Source organism: Apteryx mantelli, chromosome 8 (genome assembly GCF_036417845.1).
Source record: "Apteryx mantelli isolate bAptMan1 chromosome 8, bAptMan1.hap1, whole genome shotgun sequence".
Taxonomy (NCBI): Eukaryota; Metazoa; Chordata; class Aves; order Apterygiformes; family Apterygidae; genus Apteryx; species Apteryx mantelli.
The window spans coordinates 9,072,414-9,086,556 of NC_089985.1; the positions used below are offsets into that span (position 1 = coordinate 9,072,414).

At 43.0% G+C, this 14,143-nt stretch overlaps 2 protein-coding genes across 2 annotated transcripts; both read left to right on the forward strand.

Moving 5' to 3' along the window:
- Positions 1–6,251: 6,251 nt before the first annotated feature.
- APOBEC4 (apolipoprotein B mRNA editing enzyme catalytic polypeptide like 4) lies at positions 6,252–7,277 on the forward strand. Its single transcript, XM_013956285.2, has one exon. The coding sequence runs from the start codon at positions 6,252–6,254 to the stop codon at positions 7,275–7,277; it is 1,026 nt and encodes a 341-aa protein (XP_013811739.2).
- A 1,204-nt stretch (positions 7,278–8,481) lies between these two features.
- Positions 8,482–12,962, forward strand: ARPC5 (actin related protein 2/3 complex subunit 5). Its single transcript, XM_067300549.1, has 4 exons — positions 8,482–8,687; positions 8,898–8,970; positions 10,953–11,129; positions 11,676–12,962. Exons 1-4 carry the CDS (start codon positions 8,545–8,547, stop codon positions 11,736–11,738), a joined length of 456 nt encoding a protein of 151 aa, XP_067156650.1. The 5' UTR covers positions 8,482–8,544; the 3' UTR covers positions 11,739–12,962.
- Positions 12,963–14,143: the final 1,181 nt, after the last annotated feature.

The window sequence follows — 14,143 nt, forward strand, 5'->3', positions numbered from 1 at the left end:
CCCCTGCTGAATGCCAAGGTGAAGTGGCCTAATTCTCATTTCACTTAATACAGTAAAAATAGGAGTAACATAGCTAAGATGAGTAAAGTGCCATTTAATGGCACTTTATAGTCCCAGCCCATTACACCTACATGCATATGCTATATAGTTCTCACACTGGCTTACATTTTCAAATGCTTTCAATTTATCCACAGCATAAAGCTTATCTTGTCTAATGTCCATGTATACAGCAGGTGACTTTCTGCTATAACGAACAATTTTGTAGTGAATGGATATGTGCAGTGCTATACTACCCAAACAATCAACACCACCTTCAACAAGAAGCAGGAAAAAAAGTTACCATTATGTTTATGTTATCAACCTTCTTAAGTGCTTCAAGCAATTTTTGCTGAGGCTGTCTGACTAAACTGACATAAAATAAACATTTCTCTCTCCTCTTTTTTTGCTGCCTCTGTGGGGTCATTAACCTAATATCCTACAGAAATGAGGCTTATGCAATTAGGCTGTCTTTCTGACCTATTCCCACCCCATCCGGTGTGATTTCTGAACTTACTGGCTCACCTGAACCCACTGAACACAGCTGACAAATGAGCAGAGGTCACTGACATGCTCCTACTAATTCCTACTAGCTAACAGAAAATCAGCAGACAAATAGATACCAAAGAAAGTACCTCCACTAAAGAAAACTTTTCGGTATAGTTCATCTGCTACCTGCTTGGCTAGCTGGCCATCAGGTGATCAGGACCTGCGTGGTTTGAAACTAGCTGCAGCCAGCACCTTTCCGTGACGGGCTCCTGGAGCTGAGAGATCACTACAGGGAGGAATGGTTCATGGAAGGTACTAGGGGTGAGATTATAAGCGATGCAGGATAAATCAAAAGTAATTTGGGGGCAAGAAGGTGGGGATAAACATGACAAGCCTAAGACATAAGTCCCTAAAGTACCTTACAGACTTCATGAGGCTTGGAGCCCATCAAACAACTTGCTTTTCATATTGAGTCCTCCAGGATTACTGACAAATTTGGATATTGCAGAATGCTCCATTTGTCCAGTAAGTTCTTAGTTTTCATGGTCACCCTTAGCTGATTTACATATCAATGTAGTGAAAATGAGAGGCGAGCTGCTGTTCATTATCAGCAACATCATTAAGTTCATCAGTGGATGACAGATTTTAGAAGCAGCAAAACTTTGCGTTTTTAAATTCCACTCAATACATAGACAAGGGAAAAATACTTATTTTTAGATGTAAAGACAGAGATAGGAAAACCAAAAAAAAGAAAAAAGAAAAAGAAAAAGAAATGGGGCTCTGGAAAAATCTACAGAAGTGAGCTGACAATTTAAATCATTTTGAGGTTGGATGAGACAGGTGAGGAAAGGCTGGTGGAACAGTTTTGTAAAGCTAAGCTTTGGGTCCGACTTTCACATAAACTCAAGTAGGAAACATTCCAAACTCAGGACCTGAATCCTCGCTAATCTTTATAGCCTTATGGCAATATGTAAAATACCAGGACTCCACTCTGGAGCTGTAAGCCAGCATTCCTGCAATGCTAGATTTCAGTCCCTGAAACTCAAGTGCTAAATGAACTTGATATTGTTGAGCGTGAAGGCAAATTACCCTACAGTATTCTTTACAGCTCAGGTTTAAACTGTCCATGTAGACGTGTTTAATAGCAGGTTTGGACAGCATTCTATTTCTTCCCTCACTTCCTTTGCTTCGTATTTTTAAAATCCTACGACTGCACAAGAACGTCAAGTCTCTGGCTGTTTAAGGACCATGTGACTCTTCTGTACTTTGAACTCAGATAAACTTCTTACTGAATGAAGTCATGTGTAAAATGCTTTCCAACAGAGATTATTTTGAACCAGGCCATACTAAGAAATGCAACAGAATTTCAACACTCATATTTCAGCAGTGAAAAAAAAGAACCATTCCTGTACAGAGTGCAGTACTTTGTGGGGCCGGGGCGGGGGGGGGGGAACCACCAGATCCCCTCACATAAACCAAACTACGCTTGTACTAGATTGTGAAAGTAGATAATTTTCAGTTAATTAATGGAAGAAAAAAAAATTTTCATCCTATTTCTTTATAATCAAACATCAGAAGAAAAACAAGTCTTGCCTAATACTACATCGGTCTTTAATGCATGCATGCATCTTTGCTCACAAAAGACATCTTCATAAATCACAGAATCCCAAGTTTAAATCAGCAGAACCAGAATCGGGTCATGGAATTCCACCTTGAGATGGATCAGAATCTCTGTATGTTTTTTTGCCTGAAGAGATACCAGGTTTAGCTAATATTTGGATAAAAAAAATGCATGACCCTGATCATTTTGCTTTTTTTCCCCAGGAGCAGAACATATGGCCTATATCCTGGCTAACTTCCAACAGGAGTAATTACATTCTGACCACATAAGTTTCCCCTGTGGTTTAGCTGGGTACAGCATTTCTCTTCAGTTCCTCCTGTGAACATTTATACCTTGTTGTGGAGCACTATTAAATGGCTACTGCCCTCTGCCCCAAAGATGACTGCATTTCAGTAATAAGTGAAACAATTTTTATGAATGTAAAATTATATCCTGGGGTTTTGCGGGGGGAGGGAGGGGAGGAGAACAGTGTCTGTGTCGTTTCTTAAACATGTGTTTTGAGTTCCTAATCATATTCAATAGACACGATCTTTTGTATCAGGAAGATGCTTTCACGCAGTGAAATTGATAGATGAAGATGAACAAGGTATTTTCCCTTAACAACTTTTAACGTTGACAATGCCTGTTAAAGGATCTTCTACCCTTAGGTCCATGCAGCACCTCTAAAATCATGCATTTCTTCTGAGGATGGGGAGCAGCCTACAGACTCATGGAGGGCTGTGTGTTGAGAACAAAGATTAATATCGGAGAAGACACTGGACACGCTCTCAGCTGAAAAAAGGGGGGAAAACCAGGCAAAGCAAAAGAAGAATTTCGCTATCTTTTATTTTTATGCTGGGACATTGACTGTTCATATTGTTGTGTTTTGTTTAAAGGATAGAGAGAATGCAACGTAACAGATATACAACACCATACAATGCCAGAGTCCACCATGTAGTCGGAAGATCTCAAAGCACTTTATAAGTAAATAGTGCCTATGCAAGGTTCTGGAGACAAACATTACAAGAGCTATCTTAGAAAGAACTACAGGACAAAATTCTATGTACCTGATCAGGTAAAATTCTTTTTTCCCCTAAAAATAAGGATTGTAAACACTGAAATCAAGACCAAAATTACCAAAAGGGAGAAGTCATTCTGAGTACTTCCACTTTTGATTTTCCAACCTGAAGCCATCTGAAATCCAAATTTCAGACATATATCTATTAACTTTTGCTAAAGTCTGCAGTATTTATTACCTCTACAAAAGCATCAGAATCACTGTGACAAATTAGGCACCCTGAAATTCAGAAGCCAGTTTAACAATTTCCCCTGCATAGGATCCAAGTGTCATTAAGCAGCAGAAATACCAGAAAGAGAATCATTTAGACCAGTCCATGTTTTAACCATGTGGCAAGATTTATGAACTACTTTGAAGATGACAAATGTTACAGAGCTGTTCAGTGTTACTAAACAAAATTGTGCATGGGAACAGGATTCTTTCTGCAAGAAACCTGAATGAAGAGCTCCTATTACCTGCTTAATCCATGTGTTTGTATACATACACACAAATCCATACCTATGTGTACATATACATCAGTTAAAAATAACTTATATAATACATTTGCACTTGATTTTGTTTTGTTTTCTACTTTAAAAGAAATCAGGCACAAAAAAGACAAAACAACTTTGCGCCTTCTCATAAACCAGAAGTGGGAACTGCTCTGAGAATGTGATGAGTGGTCAGCTTTCTTCCATTTTGCTCGACTTATATTTTTTTTTAAACATCCTTCCTCTTCAGAGCCACAGTGATCTGTTACGGGACTGGTGTACGTGGCAAATGAGAAGCCTCTCCTGTTGTATTCACAAAGTCATTGGGATTCTGCTCCCCTGCCACCTCTGTTCTTCAGAGCTGGCACAGGATTCAAACTGATGAGGAGGCTCCAGCCTGAAGAAGCAGAGCGAGGAACCCTGTCAATGTACGCCCAGCAGGCTCACAGCGACAGGGCTGGCAAATGAGCCAAAGGCTGCTGCAGCTCACACAGAAGTGCACTCCCAGGTTGTGTGAACGCTGTTCCAATTAACCCAGAAAACTGGGTAGCTTCCCGATTTGACTGCCAGCTCTTCTGTTAGGATGCAGCACTGTTAGTTGAAAAGACCAGGAAGTTTGGGATCAGGCCAAACCACAAGAAAAAAAAAGCACCCAAGTTTTAGAGGGAGATGTAAAATTTAAGGTCTGTGTGGTGGCATCCCTTTAAATATACTGAAACGGAGTGCAAGCCGTTGCCCCAACCCACAAGCATAAAATGTGATACGTCTCTGGTGTGCAACATTGCCATCATGTGGCCATTCCAGCTGTGCAAAAATATCAGCAGGGACAGAATATATCAGAACATTGCCCCAGATTTGTAGCTTTTTAAATTGTCTTTAATATTATTAGCAAACCACAGGAGAACTGGAGAGGTGGTGATAACTCCCTCCACAAAGAAAAACATTACTATCTTCAAACCTGCTCCTTTTTTGTTAGGTACCAAATGCATTTCTCATTTTCTAAGACACACTCATCAAGTCCATGCCATAATTATACTGCAATGCACAGTGCAGAATAAAACTGAACATCAAAAATGTAAAGAAACAGCAAAATGACAAATGCAGAGTTCCTGATGTCAAGAAACCAATCTTTAGATGTCATCTGAACAAGAACAGCACAATGGCCTCAATTAGGGAAGAGTTCCAACACAGGAAAATACACGGAAGTTGGCATAGAGTCAGGAGAGGAAAACAAAGCAAATGAATCAAGTTAGTAATTTAAACAGAAAATGAAGTACTGACAGGCATAGGACAAAACAACATGGAATGCAGAAGAAAGCTGTAATAAATAAAATACGCACATAGGAGAGGAAAAGTTGTACATAGTCAGAAAAGTAGTAACAGAATTGAACCTAATCCAGGGAAGAAGAGTGATTCAGTTCAAGTGACAGTGAAGAAAAATAATCACCTACCTCAGCACTTGAGTCAGAAGTTGTTCACCTATGCAGAACTTTTATATGCAGTAATCTGGAACCCTGCCCAAGCAAAGCAAGCACGATTTAGCACAATCGCTAAACGGCCCACTGCTTGCTTGTTTTACAGCTTCAATGAGAGATGCACATAAACTTATTAAGAAGGGACAACTTTGTTGCCTGTGCATGAGACCAAGTACAACAGGAGTTTTCTGCCCAGCTGGCACTACAAGAAATAACAATGACCTGAAATCAAATTTAGTAACATATCCATTAGAATAGTATGTACAAAAATCTTCTATCAAAACACCAGTAAAGAAGCAACAAAAGCTTAGTAACTTAAGACAGGAAACAGAAATATTGGCAGGCAGAGTACAGAAGCTTAAACTCCGCAGACAGTTTGAGATACAAAACAAAGAGTCCTATTTATATTCGCGTCTCCTAGCATTTGGCACCTGTAAACATCAAAACGTGCCTGCCCACCATCGCCATTAGAACTGGAGTAAAGTAACCACACTTGAGAAAGATTCTTCTACAGCTGCACTTCTAAAATCAGGGCAAGAAATAGCAATTTTCTTCTTCACCAAGCAAGTAATTTTGAAAACAAAGCTTGCAATATTCACTTAAGTGGGAACTCAGAACCAATCTTAAAAAGCTAAAAAGGAAATCAGCTGCATATTTACTATTACCCTGACCTGGAGCTGCTGAGATGGTAATTATACCTTTTTTGTTGGTTTTATTTGATTGTTTTGCCAGATTGCATAAAGCTTATCTACTAACCAATTTGTGAAAAGTTTAGTGTTTTTATAATACAGTTTCCCCCATTCAGGGTAAGAGGGCAAAAGCCAGAGAAATATTTTTTACTAATGTTTCAAACAAAAAGGTTAGTCTGCAGAAACTGAAAAAACTCCTAGGCTGCAAGAGGATCTTGATCCCTCTGTGTCATCAATCAAGTTTCTGTACCCTGGTATAGGATTCAATGTATTTTTGAAGAGACTATCCACTGTTATTTTTGCAGTGTAAGTGCAGAACAAACTGAAGGGTTAAATTAAGATACTGTTTTCCTGTTTTCTTCCCCAGGACTGCCAGCCAAATAGCACATGAACAGGGAGATTTTTCAACAGACTATGAGCCCAGAAGAGAAAACAATTTTCCAAGAATATTTGACAAAGCAGGGGACTGTAGTAAAGCCCTATTACTGGCAGACACCGAACCCAAACTGTGCTAAGTGCCCCTATCACATACGGACAGGTGAAGAAGCTAGAGTCCCTTATGCAGAATTTCACAGGGCCTTTGGATTCCCACACAGGTCAACAAGCCTCCAAAACAAACATCTTCTGTTCTATGAATTGAAGCTTTTCTCTGGCACATTAGTCCAAAAAGGCCATGCCACCAACTGTACTGACCAAGACAACCATCCAGAATCTATGTTATTTGAGGCGGGCGGTTATCTGGACTCGGTTACTCATACCTATGAAAACATTGGCTACATAATCCTCTATTCAAACCACTCTCCTTGTAATGAGGCTGAGCACTGCTGCATAAGTAAAATCTACAATTTCTTGATAAAGTATCCAGAAGTCACCCTCTGCATCTATTTCTCTCAGCTTTATCACACAGAGGACAGTTTCCCCACAGCTACGTGGAACCGAGAAGCTTTACGAAGCCTTTCCAGCTTATGGCCTCATGTGACTCTATACCCACTGTCTGGGGGAATGTGGCATTACCTCCTCTGCAATTTTGTGTATGGTATCCCAGCGTCAACCCTTTATCATCCAGCTTTGTCATCAAGAACCTTACCAGATCAACCAAATCCACATCAAATTAACAACTTAATAGGAATGAAACCATATTTTAAGAAAGCATTTCCACAAGCAATGCAGGGAAAGCCTGCTCTGCAGCAAAATTTAAAGACCTTTTCTTCTTTTTCTAAACTGGCCTCCCAACAGCCGTTACAACTGATGAAAGGCAGTCTGCCATCTCTGATGCCTCAAAGCCACTTGGTGCTTTTCCCAGGCATGTTTCTACCCTTTCGGAAGGAACATCTGTACTCCAAACCTAAAAATATTGTAAGACATTTAAAAATGCCAAAGGAATTACTAAATGAAACTCATAATTCTGAAATGTTTCCAAAAGGTAGACACCTATTTTGAAAATGATACAAATCAAACAACTTTCAAGCTGTAAAACTGAGATTGCAAATGGCAAAAAAACACTGAAGTCACCACAGAGGAACTGTGGAACTCAGATGACTGATTATGAAGATAATAAACTTTTACTTTAGTCCTGTACCTTTCAAATATAAACCTATATCAGCAGTAACAAAAACTCAGTATCTTATTTCCTGTGATAAATGAATTTGTTGTTGTCAAGCCAATTTTTACCGGAAAAACACAAGCAGTATACAAGCTAAAAGCACAACTACAACCTCTGACTGTAGCTTCAAATGAAGCAACTTTGGTGAAATGCATGAAGCAGCCCAAATTCCTCCTCCATCAATGTGGTTCTACAGGAAAGCAGGTAAAATGCAATATGCATATATTTAGGTATAAACATAATAAAGATGGAAATGCTCTAGAATATACCAGATACCTTGCTTTTATAGTATTTAAAAGCTTTTTTAAGAAAAACTTTCCTGAAATAGGTTATATTAATCCTGCATAGGTTATTAGTACCTTCGAGTTAACACTCTTGAATCGCAGGGAGCAGTCTGCACTGTAATGCTGGGCAATTCATTTCTCATTGGGTATATAAAGTCAATCTTATTTTCTTATCTAGTAGTAGCACAGTGCTGTTTGGCCTTCCAGTATCAAGTTCAGAGCCTAAAACCGTATTTTAGGCGTGACAGAAACGGGGTATTTGCATTACGCTGCCTAAACCCCTCTTTGTACCCTCCACCCTCGTACCCGCCTGCAAAGAGGCAGAAGGCTGGTCTTGCCGGGCTTCAAGTACCACCTCCGGGCGTCTCCGGGGCCGGCAGAGGGCTGGCTGGCTGCCGGCGCTCGCCCTTCTCCTCAGGGGCGCCGAGCCCGCCTGGCTGCGGGGTAACGGTCGCCGCGCGAGCGCCCCCGGCCGGGAGGGAGGGGGGCTAACGGCCGCGCCGCGAGAGGGCAGCCCGCGCGCCCCGTTACCATGGTGACCAGCCAGCGCCCGCCCCTCCGCTCCCCCTCGCAGCGCGCGGCCGCACGTGACTCCCAACCGGCCAATGGCAGCAGCTCACCTGCCGCTCCGCTCCGCGGCCGCGGCGCTCCCTCGGCACGCGTGCGCAGAGTGCGCCCCGGCCGGCGCGTGCGCCTCCGCGCCGGCGGGCGGGGGCTCGGCGGCGGGCGTGGTGCGCGTGCGCGGGCGGGGCGGCGGCGCCGGGTGGGGGCCGGGGCGGCGGCGAGCGAGGCGAGGGGAGGCGGTGGTGGCCCCGTGGCCATGGCGAAGCACACGGTGTCGTCGGCGCGCTTCCGCCGGGTGGACGTGGACGAGTACGACGAGAACAAGTTCGTGGACGAGGAGGACGGAGGCGACGGCCAAGCGGGGCCCGACGAGGGCGAGGTGGATTCCTGCCTGCGGCAATATCCTTCCGCCACCGGCAGCGAAGAAGTCCCGGCACCAACGGTCGTTGGGGGGGGGGAGGGGGGCGGCGCGCGCGCGGGCGGCGGGAGGCGGGAGCGGCCGGGCCGGGGCGGCGGCGGCGGCGCGGCCGTTTGTGGCCCCGTCGGTTTGGCCGGGGCGGCGGTGCCTCCGTCCCCGCCTTTGCTGTCTGGCCCTTGACTGCCTCTCACAGGGAACATGATGGCTGCGCTGCAGGCAGCCCTGAAGAACCCCCCGATCAACACAAAGAACCAGGCGGTGAAGGTGAAGTCCCAAATAACTTACTCCTTGGGCTGCTCCTTAGAAATCCCTTTCCCTTCCTGTAACCCCCACCCCTAGGTGTGCTTTGGGGAAGGCGGGAGGTCTGTCTTAGGGTATTCACTGGTGTTGAAACATCATGGTCTCTGTTGTCTTGGTCGCGATCAAAAAATTGTGGCACCCGTGCGCACGCCTCTGACTTGGTGCTTGCTCCGCGCTGGTGCAGGTTTCTCAGCCTGTGTGAATTCTGGGCCGTTTGCCCCAGCTAACTCAACACGATATCGCGCGCCCCGTCTGATCCAGGCCAAGCCCGTATCTGCTGGAGCTGGCAGCACGGAGGTGCAGTGCTTCGCGATTCAGGAACCACGGCTTTGGTAGTCATCGCTGACAAATGCTACCACGGCCAGGCTGTACACCTACAAAAAAGGAAGAAACGATAGCTATTGCATCCAATCAAAATTAAGCCGTCAAAAGCGTAGAAAACGCAGGCACTCCCCCTGTGACAGAACTGGGCGCGTACTGTATGCGTGTACTTCCGAATAGCCCCCAAATGAACCTCGAATAGATTGTGGTTCAGCAGCGAGAGGAACAGGCGGATAACAGTAGGAACTGCCCAGCTCGTGAGCAGCTGCAGAGGCCTGTTCTTGCTGCTGGAAGAGAATCCCACAGGCACGTTTCTGTGCTTCTCTGGTACCACGCTATCCTCACAAGGCTGCCCGTGAAGACTTTTCACTGAGCCCTGTGCTATTATACAGGGCTCTGAGAACCAGCTGGTATTTATACAATACTGGTATACAGATATCACCATTTAAAGGACTGAACAGTTTTGTCTTTGCGTTAATGACTTTTCCCCATTAGATCTGTATTGTTGTAATTGAGAATAGAGTGTGGGGTTGCTAAGGGTATAGCAATGGATTTTTAATGTGTTTGGCTTCAGTTTTAGTTGATCTTGTAGAGATTATTTTGTGTTTTCGTTTACACTTCTTCATATGAGAAGTCTCATTAACCCAAGTGGCTAGGGGATATTAAATCAAACAAGAAAACTACCGTTCATAATTTTTGTAGGAGGGAGTTGCGTGAAATATTTGGGATAATGGGATTGTTCAAAAGTCTAACAAACCTGAGATCTTTTTTCTTTTATTTTCCCTCAAATAGTGATGAATGAGAAAGAGGAGATCTTTTTTTGCTGATTACATGGCTAATCTGCAGCTGTAATCATGCCACACAAATTCCTGGGCCTGAAAAGACATCCACATGAACTTGCAAATGGTTATCAATGCAAAACATTGTTAATGCTGCCTCCTGTTTGCCTCCTATGTGGATGGGATGGAAGTTGACTGTTTTTGAAATGCATGGCTTTCAGGAGTCACCTTATCTAGGTTGACCAATACTATTTCCATGGAATAGAGTAATTTTATCTCATTAAACAGTACAAAAAGCATGGAAAAGGCTTTGGTGACGAGGCAGGCCAGCAGCCAGGTACTTAATTCTCACAACTTCTCTGGAGCTTCCCAGACACTGAGTTTTGCTAAGAAAATTGAGTAGTATTTAGCCCTGACTTCGTATAATGGGTGGAAACCTACAAACAGAAGCAGAGAGGCAGAAAACCTAGAAGAGAACAAACTTGTTAAACTCTTTTTTCACTGTTTGTGTTGGGACTGGCTTTCTGATTAAGTATTAGCTTTCCTTATAGCTAATTTGTAGGCTGAACTTAAATAACTTGAATTAAATAAAAAATTCCAATTACTTATCTCCAGATCTAGAATTGTAGGTATCTGGCAAAGTTAATTAGACCATACTCCTGTTGGGAGAAGGTCTCTCTTATACATTGCAAGTACAAGCTTGGTGTACAAACTACATTTTTTCCAAAAAGTGTTTTAGAACTGTTAAAGAGAAAAAATAAGTTCTACTTCCTCAAGAGATGACTAATATTTGGATGCACCGTATATGAGAATGAATGGGTCCCTGCCTTTCTTGCTTCTTCACAGGATCGTGCAGAAAGCATTGTCCTGAAGGTCCTCATCTCTTTCAAAGCCAATGATATTGAGAAAGCAGTGCAGTCACTGGATAAGAATGGCGTTGACCTGCTAATGAAGTACATCTACAAGGGCTTTGAGAGCCCTTCTGACAACAGCAGTGCTGTGTTGCTGCAGTGGCATGAGAAGGTGTGTTTATAGGACATGCATTCTCTCGACTGGGTTATTCTTAGTAGCAGATTCTTGGGAGCAGGACACACTCATCGAGCCTGGTTAGAATGATCTTTCTGTTTGGTAAAGCTGAAATGCTGTATTTCACACAGTGGGAAGGGTATGGTCCTGCAGGCTCACTGTTGAATTATATCATATCCCTTATTCTTTTGATTCCTTGGGTAAAGATTGTACACTTAAATTTTGTTTTTTTATTAAACTGAGATAAATGAAGTAGCTTGCTCTAGTGATTAAAGCGGATGGAAGTAGAACTTCCTTCCTAGAGGGAACCAAAATTTGCAACTTAGTTACGCAGGGAAATAGAAGCCTGTTAAACAGTTATCTTTAAAGTGAATGTGGTTATACTTCCCTAGCACCCTGGGTGCTGGTTTTGCACTTTATGTAAAGTGCTGGGAGATGCTAATTTGAAATATAGTCTGGAATCTGGAAGTCCCTACTGTCAAGCAGTTGTTTCAGCCTGTAGTTACCTTGACTTTGTGTTAATTGCCATGTTTCTCTTCTCAGGCCCTGGCTGCTGGAGGAGTAGGGTCCATTGTCCGTGTTTTGACTGCCAGAAAAACGGTTTAAGTCCAGCAACAAATGGTTGTCTGCCACCCATGGCTGTGGGAAACGCTGGTACAAAAACCAAACAACCAAATGCCATTGCTGCCCTGTGGGCAGCTTCTGTCTCTCAGCTTGCCTTCTCGCTGCTTCTTTCATATCTGACAAATAATGCATATCTTGATCTCTTTTTGTTGAACTCTGGAAAATTATGAAGGTGCAATTTTATTTCTAACAGGAATATTTGGTACTCAAGAGCATTTCAGTGACATGTATAGCTACATATACAACTTCATGTTTAGGACGATTTGCATTTGTGTATAATTATGGCAGATTTGGACCTGAGTTTCCAAGCAAATGCTGAGGGACGTAGGGCAATGTCTTAATTCTTTTTGCTAGCCAAGCAGTGTTCTGATGTAAGATATATATTTGAGAAGTGGGGCAGCTATTAATATAGGTAACTGGACCATGTTTCTCTTGGTCAGCCTCTGAACCTACAGCAGTGAATAGGCCAGAAGGCAAAAGCTCCCCTCCAAACCTGATTATCATTCCAGAAAGCTGAGTATTTTTTTTTCTTAATCTCGCATCTCATGGCCTAGTCTGGTTTCTTGTGATCAGTCAAATGCTGAGTCCACTGTTGGAAAGTCACAACAGGATGAAATTGTCTGTTGTGCAAATTGGATGGCAGAATTTAAAAGGCTGACGGGCCGTTTACACTAGAGCCTGGTCCAGTGAACTCTTTGTTTTGGGGAGCAAAGATCCTGATGAGGAGAAGAAAAAGGAGCTTTCACACAGCAAATCACCTTTCAGCAACTTGAAAGTGATTTGATTTTGTCAAGCACAACATAATGGCTGCCTGTGGTAATCTAAGAAATTCATACTGGTATCTGCACCATCCTTTGCAAAGCTCCCCTATTTTATTTTCCAGATATACAGGGTCTTAAAGGATCCCAAAAAGTTTACATTCCTGTTGTATTTTACCACAGTGTGTTAGCTAGTGGGCAAATTAAGTCCCAGCATAGAGAGGAGTATTTTAAAAAGAATTAAGCAAGCCTAGGGCATCCCAGACCACAGATCGCCTTTGAATGTTTAGGGCCAGGGCTTAAATACACTTGTTTTACATTCACCATTTTACAGCAATTCAGTTGTGTAAAACTGTTGGGAAACTTGTGAAATCTTTGCTGTTTTTTGATATCTGCTTTTTTTGTAATAATAATAAAGACCAGACAATAAATCGTCACTGAATATTTACTTGGTGTCTGAAATGCCTGAATGGTTGGAATAACCATTATTTCTTTAGTCCAGCATGGTGCTTTGCAAGGACTGAGAAAAGTAAAAAAGCAGTCCCTAAAATCCTGTTTTCCCCTCAGCTATTTTTCTTGATAACTGCTCCGAAGAAGGCTTATTTGTACCTATAAGTAATGGTGATACTTGCGCAGCTAAATCCAGCTAGAAAATTTGAGATTATTTCAGTAAAATATTTAAACAACAGATTCCTCTGCTTACACTAAAATTTTAGCGAGAGGGTGAGATCCCAACAGACATCTATGTTACATGCTTTGTCAAAACAGGGACAAAAAGGACAATGGTAATGGGGCTAGCAGGGCTGTCATGTGGAGCTAAGCTCCTGATTTTGTGGCTGGGATTTTGTTTGCATCTTTGCCTGCCCCAACTCCAAGTGATGAAACATTTAATTGTTGTTTGTACTGTAATTTAAGTGCTGATACAGCCCTGGGCTTGGCCTGTAGGTAGGATGACTGTGTGTGTACGTCACTAACGATGACACGTACTCAGCTTGAGCTTCTGAAGGGACTGAGCATACAGAAACCTGGTGCTGAGCACTCTGACGTCTGAAGGCTGTTTCATAGTAGTAACTTAAATCATCACTTTAAAAAACAAGAGCTAGTGCCTTCAGAAGGTTCAAGCCAAAGTTTTCCCCATGTGTGCCACGTTCACTTAGGGACGAGTGAGAAGCCAGCTTTAGTAATCGTAGCAAGTCGGATAATTTGCAGGCAGTTTTCCTCATTGACAAGTTTTTCTTCTTCCATCCTACCTCTCTCTTGCTCTCTGTGTTCCTGTCGCAGTCTGAGACCAAGGCCCTAGCGGCCGTGTAGGCAGGCAGAGGCAAGCAGGCACGGGCGGCGCAGCACTGCCTTGCTGCTGAGCAGCCAGCTGTGCATCACTGCTGGAGCAGCCCTTGCTTTTCCAGGAGGTCCAAAGACCACAGAAAATGTCCAGGTTTCAAACATAGATATAGGAGCAGCCTTGGCCCGGCCCTGCGCAGCAACGGCTCTGTCCTTACAGCTCTGCCAGAGAATGTCAAGTGTTCACTCTTACTTTGTATGCTTCAATTGGTCCAAATTTGGTTAAGACACCAATCAATTCTCATTTTTAAAAAAGAAATGGTGCAATCCCCGCTGCTCGAAAAACAT

What these genes read in the sequence shown, in the direction of transcription:
- APOBEC4 (XM_013956285.2), top strand. Translation starts at nt 6,252, where the DNA reads ATGAGCCCAGAAGAGAAAACAATTTTCCAAGAATATTTGACAAAGCAG.
- ARPC5 (XM_067300549.1), top strand. Translation starts at nt 8,545, where the DNA reads ATGGCGAAGCACACGGTGTCGTCGGCGCGCTTCCGCCGGGTGGACGTG. An exon ending in CAAAGAACCAGGCGGTGAAG is followed by an intron (nt 8,971 to 10,952) that starts GTGAAGTCCCAA and finishes GCTTCTTCACAG; the next exon opens with GATCGTGCAGAAAGCATTGT. An exon ending in TGCTGCAGTGGCATGAGAAG is followed by an intron (nt 11,130 to 11,675) that starts GTGTGTTTATAG and finishes TTCTCTTCTCAG; the next exon opens with GCCCTGGCTGCTGGAGGAGT.